We start from the raw sequence: 22,582 nt of genomic DNA, 5'->3' as shown, positions 1-22,582 counted from the left end.
GCACATACACATGTTCAGGCAGAATCACTTGGCTTTAGCCTCCCCACCCTTTCCTTAGGTAAAGTCAAAATTAGAGTAAGCAAGAGAAAGAATTAAGCTGGAAGTAGGTAACATTTTTCCCCCCAGTTAATAAAAGAAGTAATAAACTTCATAAAGTACTAGAGTTAAGATCACTAACACTTTCAGGCATAACAGCTTTTTACCAGAAATTTATACCTCCTGTTTTAATTCAGGTAGTTTGCATTAGGACATAAAATCAAGGTATTTTTTTTAAAGTGTAGTTTTATGTGAAATAACTGAGAAAAAATTTGTCCTTTCCTAAAAAGTATTCTTCTTCATCTGACTTAACTTGCCTGCCTCTCTCACACAATCATCCTGGCACTTGAGAATCAAAGTCACTGAATCCCTTTTTTATGACACTGTAATTTTTTGGCAAGTGTAAACTCCTTTCATATTCTGCCATACTCATTTATTTGAAGCTCGTGGGAGTCTTATGTCAAAAACATTAAATTATTTCTGAGTATGCTTTTATAAAGAGAAAAAAAAAAGAAATGCTTTACAGCTCAACTTTCAGTATGAAATTTAAATAGAGAAGGAAGTCTCTGCTTCTCTTAGTAAACAACAAATGGATGACTTTCATCGAGAGTTGGTAGAAACCTTTCAGCTAGGATCTTACCCATGTCACTGGAGCAAATGTTAATGGAGTGAGTGTGCAGTCTTGCTGCCCTCTTCCTTGTGGGAAAATGGTCCACGTGTTTTAGAAAGGACAGCTTGTCTACAAAAGCAAGTTTCTCAGGTGAAAACTGTGTATGAAGACTTGTACCAATTAAGTCTACTGAAGGAGCATAGAATCTGTTGAACCAGAGGGAGGTAGAAATCAGGAAAAGGATCTTTTCCAAATGGTGCCATCATGAAACACTGCCTGAGCACTCAGTACCTGCCTTCTTCTCTGTTATTTTTGCCAGAATTTTCAAGATAATACTGGTGAGAAGAGTAGCTGGTTCCTTTCCGGAGGAGGAAAAAAATAAGAGCTATGTGGAAGCATTATGTTTGTGCAGTGGAAGTGATAGAGCCACAGAGAGAGATTTAGTGTTAAGTCCCATCTATAGAAATGCACAAAAGTCTCTCTGCATCATGCAAGGGAAATCGCTAGCCCTCCATTCAGCTTTGTTGCCAGATTTGGCCCATGGTTTTGAAGATGTGGAAGTGACTGGTGCAGCTCTTGTGGTGGAGGAGTGAAAGGTCAGCAGAGGCTTAAATGAGCTTGTCTTGCATCCAGCTGGGCCAGCAGGAGGTCATTAGGAAGATCGGAGGCTCACTTTAGGCTTGACAGAGTCTCTCCCCATGATACAAGGAGACCATTTTGCTCATTGCTCTTCTCCCAGTGTATAAAAAGAACCCCAGGGACAGGAATGACACAGAAGTTTATCTTACTACTAAAGTTTTGCTTGAGGAGGGCACAACTAGCAATTACTCAGGAGGGGGATTTATTTTGTTTGTTTGCTTTTGATGGAAAGTAATGGAGATAAGTACAAAAGGCCTATTGATCTGCTGGCTCTATTGTGAAACCAAATAGAGTAGCAGGGGAAAAAATCTGTTCCTTAACATTTAAAAGTCAGAGGACCTGCTCAACTTCACTGCATCAAAGAATCTTGGAATTGCAGGGTTGTAGTTTGACTGGGAAATGAAATTGTTGCTCCCTTAAAATGTTTTTTTCTTGTACGTGGAGAAATTAACATACTGTATTTGACAGCTAATTATGTTAGGGCAAATATACTAATAGTTGTCTTGAATTGGTGCTAAGTGGCTCATTTCTTGGAGGTAGTGCCTGGTGAAATTGTGTGTACTTGCTGAAAAACTCACTCTAGAAAAGTTCTCCATAAGTTTCCAAACATAGAAAATGATGGAAAAAATGAATGTTGCTCTCCCCGAGAAGGTGATAACAGGAGGCAGGTAGCATGTTTTCACATCTTCACCTCTGTTGTTAATGTATGCAGTGGCTCATCAGAGGTAGCTCATGTTAATTTATTCCTGTACACCTGTACAGGGCTTAAAATCAGGTAATAAGACTAGCAAAAACTATACATCTCTGCTTTTTAGCTACAGCTACCCAGAGGCCTATAGAGGAACAAATTTAGTTCTGGAGACATCAGCAGGTTTTAATAAACCAAATACAGATGTCTTACTCCATACAAATCAAGAAGTTTACATGTTTAAATCTGGACTGATTTAACTAGCAATCGAGGAAGGTTCACACTTGGCACCAATGGCTGCCTCATATTTATTTATAAATCACCCTAAGCAAATATTTTGTTTTTAAATTTATTCATGTGGCTGGATCACCTTCCCTACACCTTGAAGATCAGATTATGCTTACCTTTCTGATAAAATTCAAGACAAACCTTAGCAATTAGTGGCCACCGCTCTTAGAAGTAAACAATAAAGGTGGTGAAACTCAACAAAGAGAAATATTTCTTTCTATACACATATCTAGTTTCTGAGAAAGAAGTCCTCATTTTAGTTGCTGGTGTTTTAAAACTGCCAATCACTAAAACAGATAAAAGTACTTGATGACATATTATCAAATACGAAGCAATGTTAGGGAAGAAGATAGAAGCCTATTTATTTTTTTTCCTAAATAAAATTTAAATTTAACTTATACATGGGCTTTCCTTATATATAGGTAATCCATGGCCAGTCAGCCCTCCTCAGGATCAAACATTTAAGTCAGAGGATGAAAAATGACCAAAGTTCACTAAGTCTTACTAATTCTGACTATGATGCTGTCTTCAAGAAAATTCTCTTTCTGAAGACTGAAGGTCCAGGCCAGTTAGTTAGAATTTCTTCTTCCCGGGGACTATTTCATATGTATACTTCAAAACTAAGTACCAGTCTCTTACTCCCTGACAGAACCACATCTCAGCAGCAGAAAAATCAAGGGATAAAGGAAGAAGCAATTTCAAAAGCTAATACTTCATAGTGTTATCAATATACACCCGAACACTTCAGCACTCACCTTGGAGGACCAGAGTTCTTTACAGAGAAAATTATTCGCGTTTCACTTTCATTGCTTAGAATTAAAAATTATTCCAACAGCCACCCAGTGACTGGGATGAATTAGATTTTGTGTCCCTTTGCTTGCTCTTTGTCATGAGTGTGAAATAGTCCTCTTGTGAATTTATTAAACACACACTTATTTACAACTACATAGAAAAGGATGCCTTCGGCGCTGTTGCTTAGAATCCTCAACCCTAACAAACCTTGTGCCTCTTTCTCTTCCCTGTCACATTAAACAAAGAACATTCTTGCTTTTCAAAAAGTCTTTAACTTGATCTTATAAAATCCAGAAGGACCATAAGCAAAGACCTGGGAATATTTTCCACCCGACTGGCAACCTAAAACACTGTACTTCACATCTACGTCCATCTTACTAACATGCCTATCTGAAGAACAAAAACACCAACTTCCTCATGTCTGCACTTCTTGGATGAAGCCCAGGAAGACCTGTGGGTAACTTCTGTAAGGTTTCTAATCCTGAAGACAAGAAGGCCACACTGTGAACAGGAGGAAGAGGACGAATGTGCAGGCCATACCAGGGGCACCCTGGCAGCTTGCATACTCCAGCTGGCTCAAGCTCCCTCAGTGCTTCATCTGCACACAAGGTAGACACTGTGGAGCGAAGGATGAATGAAACTCAAAACTCTGGGGAAAGGAAGAAATGGCTACAGGGAAGCAAAATTAAAGACAAAGGAGGGTTTCTTTGGCAAGGTCTGTTGGCTCAATAGAAAGGTAAGAAAACTTAGCTTCACAGTGAGTGGAAGTGTAAAAAAATAGGGCCATAGACTTCCTGTCATTCTAGTGACTCACAGAGTAAAAGCGAAGAGAAGAGAAGGTGAGCCTAACGGACAGATCAGAGATGTGATCCAAGAGGCTTTGGGCACAGGAGATTATATCACAGGCTGCCATTAGACGATGGAGTGACAAAAGAAGGCTGAAAGAAGTAGAATTCTGTTCCACAGCCCACTCTGCTGAGATGCCTAAAGAGGCCGCTACCCAATGGCATCACTGTTTCTGGTCATTTGATGGTAGCTAGCCTCAGTGCTATATTAACCCAAGTCACAGATACAACAAGGATGAATACTTTTCTTCTTGAAGTATCAGAGTCCCCTCCCCCCAAGTTTTTAACCTGAGATCAAAAGATTTGGATATTTTTAGAAAGCAAAAAAAAAAAAAATTCAATCTGCAATATTTTTTCTATTTGCTCTTCTTCAGTTATCAGGTGTGACAAATTCTAAAACTTAAAAATATTATGGACAAAATTCAACCTATCAACTGTCTCCCAAAGTCTGCCATCTCCTGTGAGACTGAACACACATGAGAACACATCTGTACCATTCTTCCCACCTGGAACATCCTGGTTATCTGTCACTGGTTTAAGCTTCTATATGTCTAGCCACTGGCTAAGCTCCCACATCCTTAAAATAAAAATGGAGATTGAAATAGTCTTTGGCCATCAATTAATGTTTTTTCTCTGACAAACCAATAGCATGCAATAGTATCTCCTTATGCATTAAGGACATAAACATCCTAGCACTTGTGCTTTTTAGTGGCTGGACATAAATGAAAGTACCAAACTTTAGGTATGTAGCCTTTTTGGTCCTACAGCTGTTTATTCTGGTGTTATGACCTGTAATATTTTCAGCAAACCAGCTAAAACTCTGATAGGAATTCATGCAAATAAGCATGAATTTTGGCTTGTCTTCAAACACTCCATTTCCATAAATATTTGATGTAGGTTTTCATGAGTCTTTTATTTTTGTTAAAAAATTTCAATGCATTAACCTCATTATCACTCATGCACTATTTCAAATTTGAAAGAATGAATATTACTCACAAACTTAGGGGAGGTTGGATAGAGTATTATCTTTTATTATTCAAAGTATATCTATCTTACCTGACATATTCTGGAACCATAAATGATAACTTAGAAATTAAAATAACTTTGTGACTACAACCCATTTTTACAGAACAATATAAATGGAGGTGAGAAATCTTTTATTAGACAATAGATTTCTCTTTAAAAGCATGTTTTGCATTGTATAAGAAAACCACTTAGAGATTTTACTTTTCATAGATTGGGCTCCTTTTATTTCAGTAGAAAGGAAATTTTAGATATATACACACATATAGGTACACATATGTATGTATATATATGTACATATATGGCTTTTTTTAAAGGGTTCATCTTTCAAGTAAGATAAAACAGAATATTTCAGAGACATGTCACTACTTTTCCATAGTACTTTCATTACAGGTTGCTTTGTCAAGAATTCTACCCAATTGATAAGCACTAGAAAATGGGTTGTGGCTACTTGGAAACTTCTTCATTAATTTTGTTTCTTCCACATACATTGATTTTTGCCATATACTAAAATTTTCTCTAAAAATATTTTAAAGAGACAACATAGAATCCTAAACCATGATCCAATATAATGGGAAAAACTAACTGATGTGTTACCTGAGCTGGACTGGTACAGTATGTAAATGATCTGCTCACAGGCTCATCTCCATAGTGAAGGATGACCTTGTTATCCTACCACTGACCACCTTGGCACATTCCGTTTATATTATATTTTCTTTAAGTTTAATAAAAAACATGGGAGGTTTAGGACAAGCCGCTTCTCTTTAAGCCCAACTGTTTCAGAGCTGCTGCTACATAGCTAGGGTGTGATGTCATCTGAAGGCTGGACATAATATGTTCAACCGATCCTACAGTACATGCAAGCCTCCCCTTCTCTGCCTAATTCCCATGGCTGACTACATTTTAGAGATATGCTCAAAGACATCATGAAATTAAAATAAACAAACCCACACCGCCACATCTTGCCCCCACATCAACAATGACTTTGGCTTCACATTTTCTTCTGATATTTTCATGACTCTTAAAGAATTTAAGGACATACTAAATACTCATGTAAGGAATGATAACATTTCTGGTTATACCTACGGAGATGCAGGCTGTCTCGATGTCCTGGACCTATGGTTCTTTCCATCCGTAAATTTCTGTTTCTATATTGGATAAATATGTGTGTATGAAGATAATTTATTGATTTAATTAAAAAGCCACAAGGCAAAGCAGAAATATATATATATATATAAATATATATATATATATATATATATATATATATATATATATATATATATATACACATACACACATGACAGAAGCTGCGGCTTCTAAGTAAAGGTAAATGGGGAGGCAGGGAACTGTGTACAGTTAACTGATTCACACCTAGATGCATGGAAATACATATGCACACACACATGTACACAGCACACAGAGAAAAATGGCGTGCATTACTGGGTAAAATGGCATATGATTCTGCATGCTTAATCATAACAAGCAACAACTGCAACAATCCTTCATGAGCATGGCAGCTTAGTTATCACATGGTCACTGTGGACAATCTTTACAGTGCATCAAAACAGCGAGGTTGGACCTTTTAATGTCAAGTCCAACATGACTGACACTGGCACCCTCCACCCTCAGCAGGAGCAGCCAATGGAGATTTACTGACCTGTCTCTGCTTCGGCGCGAGGGGAAGGCAGCATTGCAGCCAGCCACTGTGCAGACGTGCATCTCTTTTAAGTGAACGTTTCTGTAGTGAAGCTTCACGCTGTAGGAGCTTTTGAAACTCTTCTTGCACACATAACAGATTTTGGGGTCTGGGCTAGAACACAGGTCACCTTCTGGGGAGAACTTTTGAGGACTGGCATAATTCAGGGACGATGCAAAACTTTCGTGTAGGGCAGCCATGCTAGCCCCGCCACCGTTGTACAGTCCATACTGGCTCATGTAAAACATGTCATAAGTGGGATCTGTGAATTCTTCCTTCACCTTGATGACATCCTGGTGAGAGGGTTCACTGTGGTTCTCATCAGGTCTCTCACTGCTCATCAGGACTTTTTCACTCACCTCACTGTGAATGTGCTCTTCCCCTTCCATGGATTCCTCACCCAGTTTGGGCTCTGAAGACTCAGACTCGTTCTCATAGTCCCTCTCAGGCTCCTGGTCCTCAGAAGTCATGCTGTCAGCCCTTCTTATTTCAGTCCTTGAAATGCACCTGGTCCTGTTATGCTTAGAAAAGTCCTTCACAGACATGCCTGGGCTCATCTCCTCTTGGGAGTGGCAATGATTGTCATGGCTCATGTCACTGACCACAGCTCCTCCATCATTGGGGTCATCATCTTCGTCATCAAACTCATCAGCGGTATCGATTATTTCCTTCTCAATCTTTACAGGCATGCTTGACTTCCTGGGCTTTTTCTTGGGTGCCAGGTCGGCACTAGGCTCAATGGTGGCCATCATCACTGCTGGCACTACTGGCTCAGAAGGTGGTGGGGGGTGCTGCTCTATGGTACCACTGGTTGGAATGATGGGACTGGTTGGGAGGGAGGTTGGAGGACTCACCATTTCCCCTGGAGTGAGTAAACTTCTATAAAATGGAGGAACAGGCTGTACAGTCTTTAGCCCAGAAAATACCAGCTGGCTAGGGAGAGGATTCTGTAAGACGGGGTCTAGTGGGGGAGTGGTAAAACCCATTGGGGGCCGCCCAGGACTCGTGAGTGTGAGATTTGATTTCGTACTCGCTATGACGGGGGTGGCAGCTCCTGATGTGGCCCGAATTAAATCTTTGTCTCGGTTATTTCTTAACATAGGCATGTGAAGGCGAGGGTTGGGGTTTGCACTGTGCCGATTTCGGCTTCGGAGGGAGCTAAAGACCATGTTGCAGCCTTCGATGGTGCATCGATGTTTGATCTTCAGATGGACAGCATTATAATGAATTTTGAGAGTACCTTTGTCATAGAAAGTCTTCCCACATGCATTACAGAACACTCTTCCCTTCCTGGAAGCCGACCCCATCCTTCTCATCCGGTGAATCCGGAATGAGCTTTTTGGGTGTTCAGTTTTGGTGAGATCACTGACTGGGGCAGAATTCTGAATGGGGGAGACACAGGCTGGCTCGGTTTTGGGCTCCACATTGGTGATGCTGGTCAGGGCATTTCTATTTGGTGTCTGATCATTCTTATAAGGTGTGGGAGACACTTCAGACTCGCTACTCTCATTATATTCATTCTGGGTTGAAAGGCTTGGTTCCCGCAGCCTCAGTCCTGGTTGCTCTAGAAGTAGCCCGTTTGGAGGCAACCCTAGCAGAGGGGCTGAGACAGGGTTTATGTACTGGAATGGAAGCAGAAATGCAAGGCTGTTGGGGATGTTTTCGAAGTGATGAATGCTGGAAGGATTGCTGTTCTCTAAGTGAGCAAGGAGGCTGGGACTCCTGGTGCGATTATTGCTCTCAATGAAAGTCCTTATATCTGAGTCTGTCTTTGAAGATGGTACAGCCACGGCCTGCCCTTCTTTCTCCTGAATTGCCATCAGCTCCACAATGGATTTGGTTTCTCCAAACCGCAGAAACTGCTGAAGGGTGATGATTTCCTCTTCTCGAGACATGATGGCCCAGCGGTCCAGCACCTTGCCGGCAGCATCCTATGGGCCACATCAAAGAAACAACAAAGACAAACACAGAAACTTATTGATTGTGCATAATTATCCACTGCAACTGAAGGTGCTCTCTCTGCTCGTGAAACACTGAGAGCGAGAGCAGAAAACAACATGCAAGCGCTGTTAATAAAAATCAACCCACAAAGCAAACTTTTCTGCCATGCAAATGTAGTAATTAGAGTCACAGTTAGAGAAACAGATTGAGTTTAATAATGTCAAAGCAAACAAAATGTAGACCACTGGGGCTCTGTGATCTAAAATGCCTTCAGTACTGCTATTTTAACAACAATGATCTATGTACTATGCAACTATTTAGCATATATTAGTATAAGACGTGAACTCTTGCTGTGCAACCCAGTATAAATGCAAAAAAAAAAAGGTACCTTAATCCTTATTAAATAGTGACACCATAGGAAGGAATTAAGTACAGTTTGCGAAATTTACTTCTTCGACACAAGCAGACATGAAACTGGATTCAATGATGGAAATTCCTTTAAATGGGAGTTATGTGAATTTCTGAATCAAAAAGATGAATAAAGTAGCATTACCCCTCATACTCCCTTCCCTAAGCTGTATCTTTTCTTTTTAAAATGGCTGTATTTTAGCATCATTTAAGAGTAGGCAATTTCATGAGGTAGAATCAGGGAAATATTATTTGTGAAAGGTAATTGTACTTTTCCTAAAAATTGGTTGTAATCCTATGATTCAAAGTTTGAGTTAGACTTAAAGTATTTGACTTCTTATGATCTTGTTATAAATGACAGTCATAGATATTTGAAAAGTAAACATGTGATGGATTTAGATAGAATAAATGTGTAAAAAGTTGTCTCTTAGCATCCTCCTCTGATAGCAAAGGAAGTCCACAGAGACTACACATCAGCAATCATCACACTATGTGTTGTTAAATATACATTAAAAAGCATTTCACACTTTCATTTTTGCTAGTAACTATGAGATTTGCCTGAAGGTAGGACTTAAAAATCCTGCAATGTGATGTCAGGCAATCCATTTCAGTGTGGATTGAAAGAAATCTATTTAAACACTTACATAATGACTCCATCATTTTAGAAGGCATCATTTCTTAGACCTACCAGGACAGGGCGCTTTGCAACCCTCTGTGAATGACACTTGCTCCAACCCTGACCATCAGCTTAAGAAAGCATAAAATCTTGTTGAAAAACAAAAGAGAGCTCGGGTGCAGCTCAGTGGCACAGCAAGTGCATGCCATGTGCATAGCCCTGGGTTCTATCCCTAGCACCAGAACAAACAAACAAACAAATGATAAGACAGTTATTAATTACAAAGGGGAAACTCATAATGTTACATTAGGCAAATCTAACAGACACCACCTTAAAAGAGACATCAAAGTTAACACCACTGGTGGACGTTAACATTGACATCCCAAAGGGATACATTGAGAGGGGCACGGTCTCACTTTTGTGGCATTCTTGTCAAAAACTTACCTCCCCCAAACATGGGAAAACATCAGGCAAACCAAAACCGAGGGGCATTCTACAAAACAGTGGTAATACTCTTCAAAGTGTAAATGTCAGGTAAGATTAAAAAGAATAAAGAATGGTCAGAGATAAGACAAGACTACAAAGACATAATCATGCAATTCTAGATTAGAAAAGGACATTACTGGGAAACTGACAAAATTTGAAGAAAGTCTCTAGATAGGTTAATATTTCCATATAAATCTTAATTTTCTGATTTCGACAATGGTATAAATGATTACAGGAAGACGTTTCTCTAGGGTAGCAGGATGAGGGATATAAGGAACTAACGAACCTGTACTACTTTTGCAATGGAAAGACTTTCCTCAGCCTTTGAATACAAAATTCTATCTAGATCACAATCATGCCTTGAGTGGTCACAGCTAGTTTGATTAAGTAGGTATCTGTCATTTGTTTGAATTTGGGGGGATGGGAGGTATCAGGGATTGAACTCAGGGGTTCTTGACTACTGAGCCACATCCCCAGACCTATTTTGTATTTTATTTAGAGTCAGGGTCTGACTGAATTGCTTTAGTGCCTCACTGTTGCTGAGGCTGGCTTTGAACTTGTGATCCTCCTGCCTCAGCCTTCTGAACTGCTAGGATTACACGCATGCGTTACCATGCTCACCTTGAATTATTTTTTAAAGAAGCTCTGATAGTTATGTTCTATTCTCCATAAAATTCCCTCCTAGCATTCTGTCATTTTACATCAACAGTATGTGTGGTGCACACATAAGGGCGTCCATCCCATGAAAACTGCCAAATACATTTATCTCTTCCTCACTGAATAGATAAAATTGGACTTCAGTTCAAATATTCCCATATAAGTCTATGCTCAGAACAGTCATATAATGATGTGGGTACAGAGTGACTCCAAATGATCCTCCAGGATTGTTGAAAATGCAACAGCTATTTTTAACAAGATAGATACCGATTTCTCACACATCATTTTTTGTTTGTTTGTTTGTTTTTGGAATGGCGGAGGGACAGGGGGTTGGTATTGTAGGTACATAAAAAAATTAAAATTGTGATTATACATAGTTTAATTTCATTTGCACCTCATCATAGCTTCCAGAGCTCTGTGAATATTTAACAGATGAGAAATTAGAGGTAAAGAAATATAAGAGTGCTCGTTAAGTTTTGCCAAGGCACTGACCTCCAGGCTACAACTTGAACCCAGAAATTCTGACTCTAAGTTCACTGTCTCAACAGTGTGCAGGACTATTATTTTGTGATGCCATTTCCCAGGTCAGCATGTTGTGTTTGTGACAGTGACAAGCAGAACTTTTTCTGAACAGTCAGTCCCCAGAACACTGTAATGTCCACTTGTATGCCATTTTTAAAATCTCTTCTTACCATCAACCTACTCTTGATCACTTTTTCTCGAGCCTTTCACTATGGATTGCTTCCTAACTGTATAAGGTCTTTTCTTCCCAGGTAGCCTACACCTAAATCTGCATGTCAATAATGGCGGCCTCTGGTATTAAAATGAACCTCAGAAATGATAGCAACTGGTCCCACCCACCTGAGGCATCTCTTTTCCCTCCTCCCAGTTTTCTTCTCCCAGCAGTGCACAGCCAGCCCCTCTGGTTTCTCCTTTCTCTGGCCCACCAAAACTCCAGCTGCTATTTCTAAAACCACTGCCCTTAGTCCAGATTAGCTATCTCTGCTAAAATAGAGACTGTGGTGTTAAGTCACTTACTTTGAGTAGAAAAGATTCCGGTAAGCAAGATTCAGAACTTTGCTAGTATCTAGCCTCATAAAAGAGAGGCTTTACTTATAGTGGAGACAGAGGGGACAATTTATACTTATAGAGAAGTATAACATAGCACTTTTGCAAACAAAACTACTCACGAACTGCACAAATATCTACACATGCATTCAAATTTCCATCCCTGTGATGGGGTACCCCTCTGGCTCCAGGTAATAAGAACCACAGAAAGTCTTTCCAAAGAAGTTATCACTCATATTTTATCAAGATTATGTAATACCATCAACATTTATAACTGGAAAAATTGCAGAAAGAAACAAAGTTGATCTTCATAGGCAACACAAGGAGCCAGAAAACTCCTTTGCTGAGAACAGCTATCAGTTTTGGTATATCCACAGATGAACTGGTTGAAGGGAGTTAGAAACCAGCAAAGGGAACAAGGGAAGCCCAGGGTTTTTTTCTTTCTTTCTTTTTTTTTTTTTTCTGAAGATCTTTGTAATAGAAATAAGCAAGATTTGGTGCAGTGATTCTTACACACCACAACAACAACAAACACAAACTTGTCTACAAGTAATTCCAAGTAACCATTTGAAAACCTTTAGGACGAATGGAAACTATTGCAATAACTGAAGACATATATTTTTTTCTTTTTTTAGAAATTTGTTTTTATTTTATTTAAGTATTGACTCAAGACTGACAAAAGGGAAAAACTAGTTTTCCTTATGGATAGTTTAGATGATCAAATATAAGTTACCAAAGTGGATAGGAATTATAAAAAGAATCAAACGTTATCATGAAATGAATAAAACAAAAACCTCTTAACCTGATATAAAGATCTAGACTACTGACCCACCCACACCAGGACACTGATCTTGTACATGAATGAGTTAACATTAGGATATGTATCTGAACTTTTCTCCTTCCTAGGCAAATTTGTAGTTGGTGAGTCAATTCCTTTATGCTTTCCCACTTGAAATCAGAGTTCACTGATCTTCAGTCTGTTAGGTTGGGAAATATTTTACAAAATGAGGATAATAAGACTTATCCTATTAAAGTTAAATGGAAGGTATTATTATAAGTATTGATTTCCTGTGAAAATAATAGTACACCACTAATTAAAAATTTAGTAACATGAAATAATATAGACTTATAAACCAGTTTTATTTGGCTTAGGAAAAGTATAAAACACTTAAAATAATTTACATCTGAGCATATTATATGAAAACCCTTCCTTTTATTATTTCATGGGAACTGGTAGATTACTTGTAGAAATTTGGCATTCAGTTCTTACATGGCTCTTCAGAAGACCCTCCCCCACACTCAACTGCCCTTACCCAGTGCTGGGGATGGAACCCAGGGCCTCGAGCATGCTAGGCAAGAATTATACCACTGAGCTATACCCCGAGCCCAGAAGAACGATTTTTAAATATCTTTTTGTTGTGGATTAGCTGACATGGTTTAAATGGTGTTATTAGAGTCCCTTTTCATATCAAAGCACCTAAAGTTTTTAAATCAAAGTATAATAAGGTTGGTTGGTTACTCTTATCTGGGGCAGAGGGATAATAGAGAAGGATAGGATGTAATAACGTGGAAGAAAACCAAATAAGAGTCTTCGGTATAATTAGGTTGTCAGGTGACCTCAAGCTCAGTCTAAGAATAAGCCCACCTGTGGTCATGTCACAGCAAGGAGGAAAGCAAATTGCCTGCTTTGTGTCCATGGAAGGAAATAAGGGAGGAACACCAAACACTACAGATCTAGGAGCTATTCATTCCAGCATTATTTAAATTAGTAAGAAATAAGTAAATAGTTTAAAGACAGACCCAGTATAATTTAGTTTCCTAATCTATTACAGGAGCATCATTCAAATTGAAGGTATAATTTTAAAAAAAATCCTAAAACAGATAAAAACTAAAATACTTCCCTTTGGATATAATTTTAAATCTTTTTTCTTTAATAATAACTTTATTTATTAACTTTTTAATGTGATACTGAGATCAAACCCAGTGCCTCACAGGTGTTAGGCAAGCACTCTATCACTGAGCCACAACCCCAGCCCTTGATCTTTCAATGAAATGACAGTAAGCTATAGGGACTACAGGCCACTTAGAATAAAATCAGAGTTTTATGAGATATGTTTCTGATTTCATGTCTAATTTTTCAAAACATGCTTTATTAAGAAATCATTCCATCATAACCACATTGGCAATTAACTTTCATGACCAGTTTCCTGTCAAGATATAGTATGTTTCCTTAGATTAATTCAAATATCAAGGTAAGAGGAATGTTTTGGATAAAAATGACAGAAATCACCAAATTTCAAGCCTACCTATCTTAAGTACTCTATCAGATAAAACCTCATATTAATTGCTGAGTTAAAAACTAATGGGGCAATGCTATGCAAAACTTAAGTCAAATTTTATCAGGTTTTCTAGATATTTAAGTATTAGGACAAATTTTTAGATATCAATACATTAAAATAGTGGTCAATAAAAATGAAAAAATTACTGATGCATACCCTAACAGGGATGACTTGCAAAAGCATTTGGGTCAGACACAAAAAGAACATATTCTACCATTCTAATCATAAGAGAAGGCAGGACAGAAAGCAGTTTAGTGGATGCCACGATGAACATGGGGGTAAAGGGACTGACTAGACAGAGGGTTAGGGAACATTTTTTGGAGTGATGGAAATGTTTTGTATATGAATTCTTATTGAAAATAATAGACTGTACTGACATTTCTGTGACTATATGGAATGTACATTTGTAACTGGTGGGTTCTGTTGTACGTAAAGTAGACCTCAATGAAGTAGATTCTAAAATTAAACCATGAAAATTGCATGATATCTCACATTAATAACTCAATTACTTTTTGCCTCTTACATTCTATTGTGTACAAACATAAACACACATTTTTCCATTCTCTCCTATTCACAGTGTGCATGACAATCTCTTATGACACGAGGAGGAAACACATGAATTTTAATGTAATTTTTACCTACAAAGATGATTTCTTTTCTAATATTTTCACATGGACTCACAGTAGTATATTACTAATTTAGAAATGTTTTTAATATGTCAGAGTACAAGCTTTGTATTTTTTTTTTTTACTAATGGAATGTAATCATAAAATTTTGGAGACACCTACAGAACTACCACCAATGAATGGCAGACATGCGCTGTGTTAATGCACCTTCACACTGAGCAATCTATGACATGCTTTCCCTTGCCTCCTCCTGCCTGCGCGCAGGCCACCTCTTTAGGTGGACATGTATCAGGATATGACTCAGAAATTAGGAAATACATCACTCTGTGTCATCTGAGGAGCAACTGACGGGCTCAGATCTTGATCTCGGGTTATTTGGAAAAGGGCATTCCATCAACTTAATAGATGGGGTGAGCAAACGGAGACCTCCTGGATACAACTTGTGAGTTGGACAGAGATGGCTGTGGGTGCTGAAAGCATCAGGTGTCTGAGGGAAATATTCTATGGAACAGATGCCTTTGAGCATCACAAACAGCTCTGAAGAAAAAACTGGTACAAGTCATAAAACTTCCAGAACTCTCCTGCCAGTTACTTATTTTGAAACTAAGATGTGTCCATATATAACAAGGAAATATTTCTATTTCAAATTGACATTCTGAATCAAGCCAGCTTTTAAACTCATCTCTTAGCTAAAAAGTTTAACTATCGTGAGTGCTCTCTACTACTTCAGATTAATTTCTCCTGATTTTTTTTTGTTAGATTATATTTATCTTTCTAATTTATTTGACCTGGCATTCCTATGTGTACCTGGGCCAATGTTTGTGTGTCAGTGTGCCTGCTTACATGTGTGTGTAAGGGGGGGGGCAGGCAAAAAGCAGTGACGAATAAAAATGGTGACACAAAGAATTCTTATTGAAAATAATAGATTCTGGGAAGTACTTAGGGAAAATTTTCAAGCAATGTTGTGATAATTTCTGAGAAACACTTGAAATTATGTGGGAAAAGAACTTGGCATGCTTATTTGTTTTCGTAAATTTATATTTAAACATATTTCTTGCTGGGTACTGCCTGAGAAAGATGCACCACTTGTATACACAGTATACATTGAAGCAGTTTGGTCATGCAAGTAAACAAAATTATGCCATTCTCCATTCACACAAAGCTCTTTTATGAAACTGCTTTTCCAGTATTTCAGGCTAATGTCTCTAGGAGGCCAGCTGAAACAACTGTGTTATTTGGAGGTAGAATGAAACATATTCATTCAGACCATGTTTGCATCAAATGGATCAAATTAGACTTCATTAAAAAAAACAATATTTGTTTTGGGTAATAAAACACTGCTAAATTTCTATGATTTGGAAATATGTATTTTGCAGAATTTCAAGAACACATTTTACCTTCAAAATACAATGCTGACCAATCAGATCTTTGCTCCTTCCTCTCTAAAACAGAGATGTCTTTTGAGGAAGAATCATTAGGATGTATTACAGACAGACAGACTTGCAAATAAAAATCAAAGCTGGACTTTACTTGTTAACACTTAACCACGTGGATATCTCTTTTGGAAAATAAATAGGTTTTCCTCATCAACCCAAGGCAGTCTTTGTCATGAAATGACCATGCCAATATTCAAGGTAGGTATGTGCCAGCTTGCTGTGGTTATGAAAGCTGACACTAAATTCAGTATGTCCAGATTATTAAAAACATGATTTGAAATATCTTTCCTATACCACCCAGCCCCTAGGAGTAATGAGGGCTACAGGCCTATCCACTATTGGTTAGAACACTGGCGCTATTGCAAAACTCTGTGTTCAAGAATTTTCTGTTGAGATGAAAACTTTATTAATCCTTATTATCTGACAGGCTAACATCAGAATCTTTTCTCTATATTATTTGCACATAGGGTCTATATTCTAAAAACAGATATTTTCACACATAAATGCAGGTGCACAAACATGTCCATGATCACCGAAGTTACTGCTCTGGGCTCACTCCTGCCCATTAACTTTATTATATATCAGTTTTACATAGAATTCAAAATGCTTGATCTTAGAGAATGGTGGTATAATGAGGGTGAGGCACACTGAATTACTTGAAAAGGAAGGAAGAGGCAAAGACTGCCTCTTCTTGTATGAAACAGGGTTTGAGGAACATAGCCCTTGAAGAAAGTTGGCAGCATAAGGGAGCAACATGGTGATTTTATGTGCCTTTAGCTTCTGGCTTTTTACATATTTTCTAATATACAATTACCTATACTTATTTTTCTGATCCACCTTTGAAAATAGTTTTTGCACTGAAAAATTTTTTTTTGTTTTTTTTTTTCTTTTAGTTTTTGGTGGTATTGGGGAATAGACCCAAAGGAAGTACTCTATCAATGAACTATATTCCAGCCTCTTTTTTAAACTTTATTTTGAGACAGAGTCTTGCTAAGTTTCTCAGTCTTGTCTCAAAAGTTTTGATACTCCTGCCTCAGCTTCACCAGCAGCTGTACTCACCTTTAAAAAAAATTTAGATATATAAATATGTAGTGATAAGTTGAGTAACACATTCTTCTGAAATTAGTATCTTTCTTACTACAACAACATTTTCAAAATGCCAGGGCACTAGTATTTAAATGGTTCTTGTGGCTATTAAAACATATTCTTTGACTTTAGAGTTGAAAATTCTACTTTATTAATAGAATATTCTTGATTATGAACCATATAAGAAAGTATAATTTGTGTTTAGCCTCTTTTCCCTCAGTAACAATCTATATAGCATTTTTATTTTGAAAACTATGATTATGATAGATCATTCTGGTTTTACAACATATTTAATCATAAAAGCTCCAGCTAAGCTCAATTAAAGGCCTGTCAGGATTTCTTTTCTGTATCCATGCATTTTAGCAGGTTTAGCTCAGAACTAGTCATCTGTATTTTCTGTATGGGCAGTTGTTTGCAAATAAATAAAGCAGGTGCCTTGCTTTGCCATATGAAAAAATTCAGAGTAGTAAACTATTTGATGAAATGTCTACAACTGCACTTCAAAGTCTCAAAGGTATTTTTCAAATAATCTACTCCTCTGTAAATCAAATCTGAGACTTTTTAAAAAATATTTATAATTTTAGGATTTTTTATTTTTAATTGTTTTTAGCTTTTAGATGTATACAATGCCTTTATTTTGTTTATTTATTTTTATGTGGTGCTAAGATGCATTTTTATGTTAGTAATAGTATCATAGGTATCATTTAAGTTTCAAAATAGAAAATTCTAAGTCTAAACTGATATTCCTAGTATATCAACTTTTCTTACAAAATCACCCAAGTCTTTAATTTCAAGCACAGATTACCTAACTCTATACCTACAGGCCCAATTTTGCACCTTAAAGTTGCAAAATTTTGATTATGCTTAAAATAACTTATACATTCAGGAAATAAAATTAAGAGCATGAATGAAGGATACCTAAAAATTCTAGTCTTGGTTCTGCCTGTTAAATTACCAATATCCAGCTTCAATTTCCCCATGTGTAAACAAAAATGTTACTAAAATTTCTAAGCCTAAGTAAAAACGAGCTTTCAAATTGCACTTTTCGACTATCTCTGCCTAGAATCTGGACATACAATCCTTTAAATTAAATTGTTTTAAACCCTGGCATTTCTACTTTTAACTAAGTTGGGTAACCAACAACTTATTTTCAGAATATGTGCACTTATGATTGAAAGCAGGCTTTTTTTTTTTTTCTCCTTTCTGAGAGTTCCTGTACTATCTTATATTCTGAATCCTTCCCTTGGTTCTTGAGTGTAGGCTGCCTATCCCTGATATGACCAGAAGTGCTAATTCTTCTGGATTAATTCTGACTCCTGGTCAATTCAGTGACTATTTCAAATGAAAATCCTGCTTGAAAATTGGGGGAACTGCCCAAGAAATTCCTAAGAAGCCTTGGAAATTACCCAAATCACATTAGTAGTGCTTGTGAAAATTCTGCAATTTGAAGATTTTTGTAGTCTTTAAGAGATCTGTGTGGTTCTTTAAAAAAAAAAAATCAGAATTTGTATACAAGACCCTCCTCTTAGTGAAACTCTTTAAATAGACATGTTATTCCCTTAGAGTTCACTGAGATTCTAGAGAGTAAATCAGTAAATCAGTTTCTAGTTTAGGACAGCAAAGGCACAGTTGGAAATCATCAGAGAAAACACTGGAAACAGGAGGAAAGAGAGGGATGGTCCTTACAAAAGGTCTTGTTTTCTTCTCCCCTTAGACATAAAGATAAAGCCGAGTCCTGGGACAACTATAAATCTGCGTGCTTTGCAATAAACAAAACTCACCAGAGCCCTTTCTGACACTTTTGTTTTGAGGTCTACATTTTCTGGCTTACCTCCCTGCTTTCATTACCAAACTTCTGCCACCATGTCTGTAGAAGGTCTCTAGGAATCTGTGGGGCTTTATATACCTAAACATTAATGCCACCCACCCCAGAAATTCTTTATATTTGCTTTTCTATAAAGTCTGATAAACAGCAAACATAGACGCAGGAAAAGTTTTTTCATGATGAAGGTGATTTCACACATCAGGCGAGGGGCAAGACCTCAAATCTTTCAAGTTTTATCAGTTCAACGAAGATTCTCAATTCATATAGAGCTTCCAAAGCTCCAATGGATGATTCTAGATCTTGTATTGTGCTTTGAATTACTTCACAACCAAAGTTGATTGAACAACCCAAAGGAACTTTTTAACATATTCATTAGGATATGAGGGAGTAGAGGGAGAAAGGGACGGAGCCCTCACTGAGCAGCATTCCATAAAACAGTGAGGATTGAGTATTCCATAAAACACACCGAGGACTGCGAGTGTGATTGAACAGAAAGATGTATTAGGAGATTTAACTCTATTCTTCTCTGGGTATAAGAACAGCAGTAGAACACAAAGATTAATTTCCTGCTTTAGCATTCATCAGGGAACAACACATTATTACTTGTAACACATACACAAGGCTGTTGATGGATATACTTTCCTTTGATTGTTCAGATTAAATGCGTTCCTATAAAAGGCACCCACACATATACATGTGTGTACAATTATAAATCCACATATGTGTTAATAGTTTGTGTTTCTGTGTATTTATAAGCAGCTATCAATATAGACATCATGTATTTTATTTGGCCACAAAAGAGAAGTGATTTGGGGTTGGTGGCTGACTGAACAAATATAGATCAAAACCAGAATAATCAGAGTAAATAATCAATATATGTTACTATAACAAAAAAAACCCTCAGAAATTCGAAATAAAGAAGGATCAGAAGAGGAAGCATGCATTATAGAGCACAAGGTAATAACCACGTCTGCATGCCTTAATACCCTCCTGTCCCAGCAGTCCTGACTTTCTAAGCAGCCCACTTCTCCACATTAACGGCAGTCATTTGGAGAGCAGCAAACGTGCCATTAGAAGCACTTTTACAAGTGTATATTCATCCACCAATTAGCTTAATGTGGCCGCTTTCTGCATATTTTCTATCCAGGCTTGCACAAATCTTATTAATATTTCCCCCTAGCGCTTTGACAGATTACCTTGTCATTACGCATCCTGGAGCCTTTTAAACAATATGGGTAAACTACTGTTTGTGAGGTTAATGACAATTATCCCCTAATTACTGCATAAGTCACTCAGTCCACTTTATCTCATAGGCAGGGTTCTGCTCTGTGTATCTGCCATTGTGTCACCGTAAATGAATCTTGTATTGCTATGTTTATCTGCCATTGCCTTGTAAATTATACTGACAGAAGAATGAACAAATTGCTGCATGTCATCACTTAAATACTACTTCTGAAATTAAAATAAAAAAAAAAAAGCTTCAGCCCAGAGCCTGAATTTTAGCAGATCACAATTAGTAAAAACATATTTAATGTTTCATGTTACATTTCAGAACTGATAGCTTGGAATTTAGTACTGGAGTCACAACAATGGGTCTGGGGTGAGGGGAAGGTGAAGAGCAACAGTGATAAAAGAAAAAAGGGGGTGGCGGAAACTGAAATAATAATGCTAGTCTGATCTCCAGAATGCATTTCCTATTATTTTAATAGCTGATATGGCATTCTGAAAGTATTTTCCAAGGTTTATCAATTTTAAATCAAATTAAATGGGTTAAGGATAAGACACACTCTTCAGCTGGGATCATTTTTTTTGGTTACTTATAACTAGTCCAGACACAAAACACAGAATCTATGTAATTGAGAACAGATAATGTAATAAAGGCCACAGGCTAAGCCAATTTCATTGATGCATTTTTAAACATTATTAAACAGGTTCAGAAACACTGTTTCCAAAGTTGCATTTGAAATTGTTTAACAATGTTTACATCAATGAAATTAGTTTAGTCCCTTGCCGCATCACAGTGACTACATCTGCTCTGATGAAATTTACAGGGAAAATTAGGACAATGTGAGACTCTTGAAATTAAAAAAAAAAGAAAAAGATAGATTGGGTCAACTGCAAATAATCTGGAAAACATTGTCTTTAACCTTCAATCTATGATTCTGCAGATTATCAGATAAATCAATGTTTACATCGGAAAGGGCAGAGACAACTGGCTTCTTGAGATGATGGCCACTTAATGAGTATCTTAAAACATCGAGAAATGTGAAATACTTAAACTGCCTCTGTTAATGACACCAAAGCAACTGACACCTGGCAAGCATAAGAAACAGGGCCACCACAATCTAAAGGGTGGTTTTCAACTTTCTCAATTAGTTGGGCACGTAGAAAGTTTGCATGAAACTGCCTCATGACAACTGCGGGTTTGAAAGGCGGGGCTCACGGCACTGATGATAAAGCTATTTGGCGGAAGCATGCATGCTCACACATACAGTACCTCTTGGTACGCAGAACAGGCTGGAAGAAAAAGCTGCAGCAAAAGGAAAGGAAAACATGAAAGGCAGAGTTGACAGGCCTAGCCCAAGGGCCTGATGGATTCTAAGCACAACCCCTAGGGCTCCGATCCCCAAGGACTGATCTTACTGCCTGTCCTGTGTTCCGGCAATGCAGCTTCAGCAGAGCAGGAGCTGCAGGCCAAAATGGAAGCACTACATCATGCCCTTTTCTTTAGTCTCTTAAGTTAAAGGGGATGAAATCCCAGTCAAGACTGACATCACTGTGACAACTACTAAGGGGTTAAAATCTTTTCTGCTTTTTAAAAACTATTTAAGGCTATGTATGGAGACACAGCCACCGTGAAAAGTGAATTTCTAAATCATTTAACTGGCTGGATTTCATTGCCTCTTTTACCTTTGCTAATGGTATATCCAACTCTGCTTGCCTGTATGTTTAGGGAAGATAATTAGAGAAGATAAACCCTTGGTGTCGCCTTAAAGAAGATGAGCACAAACAGTATTTTATTGAGTTTGTGAAATCAGTGTTAGTTGTAGAAAGAGAGACAATCCTGAAAGGATCAATATAAATGCCAAAAGGTACCTGGATAGACGTTAACAGATGAAGACAGCCATTAAGAAAACAAATAGCAGGATTTCCCTACTCATTTCAATCCACTCTTCCACCACATTTCCAAAAACAGAGGTTAGGGGTATTTCACTACCTATCCTAGAAAACCCTCAGTGGCTCTCTATGGTAGGCAGCATAAATAATAAATCCCTTTATCTGGCACTCAAGTCCCCTCAGTGTAGATCTGACCCACCTTTCCAACATCATCTCTTGCCGAGACCTCTGAAGCTCCAGAAACAAAGCATTATTTGCCTCAAATGTTCATGAACGCTACAAAGTAGTGCCCGCTTCACCCTCTGCCTTTCTTCACAATCATTCTCAACCTTCAAGGCCCAATGGAAATGAGTCTGC

General features: G+C 37.8%; 1 protein-coding gene across 13 annotated transcripts in view; it reads right to left on the bottom strand.

The window, feature by feature from the left end:
• The window catches only part of Bnc2 (basonuclin 2), a 385,553-nt gene that overhangs the window by 10,186 nt on the left and 352,785 nt on the right, over window positions 1-22,582 (bottom strand). For 8 of the 13 annotated variants that reach the window (XM_048783916.1, XM_048783917.1, XM_048783911.1 and 5 more), the window contains 2 exons: window positions 6,582-8,551; window positions 6,004-6,069 (listed from right to left, as the gene is read on the bottom strand). In XM_048783916.1, the coding sequence (XP_048639873.1) occupies window positions 6,004-6,069; window positions 6,582-8,551 (2,036 nt within the window). The remainder of the gene's footprint in view (window positions 1-6,003; window positions 6,070-6,581; window positions 8,552-22,582) is intronic. The other 5 variants (XM_048783913.1, XM_048783912.1, XM_048783915.1 and 2 more) reach the window with 2 other exon arrangements.

This window comes from Marmota marmota, unplaced genomic scaffold (genome assembly GCF_001458135.2).
Source record: "Marmota marmota marmota unplaced genomic scaffold, marMar, whole genome shotgun sequence".
NCBI classification, from domain to species: Eukaryota; Metazoa; Chordata; class Mammalia; order Rodentia; family Sciuridae; genus Marmota; species Marmota marmota.
Note: the sequence above shows the minus strand (reverse complement) of the source record. Positions and strands in the feature narration are given on the sequence as shown.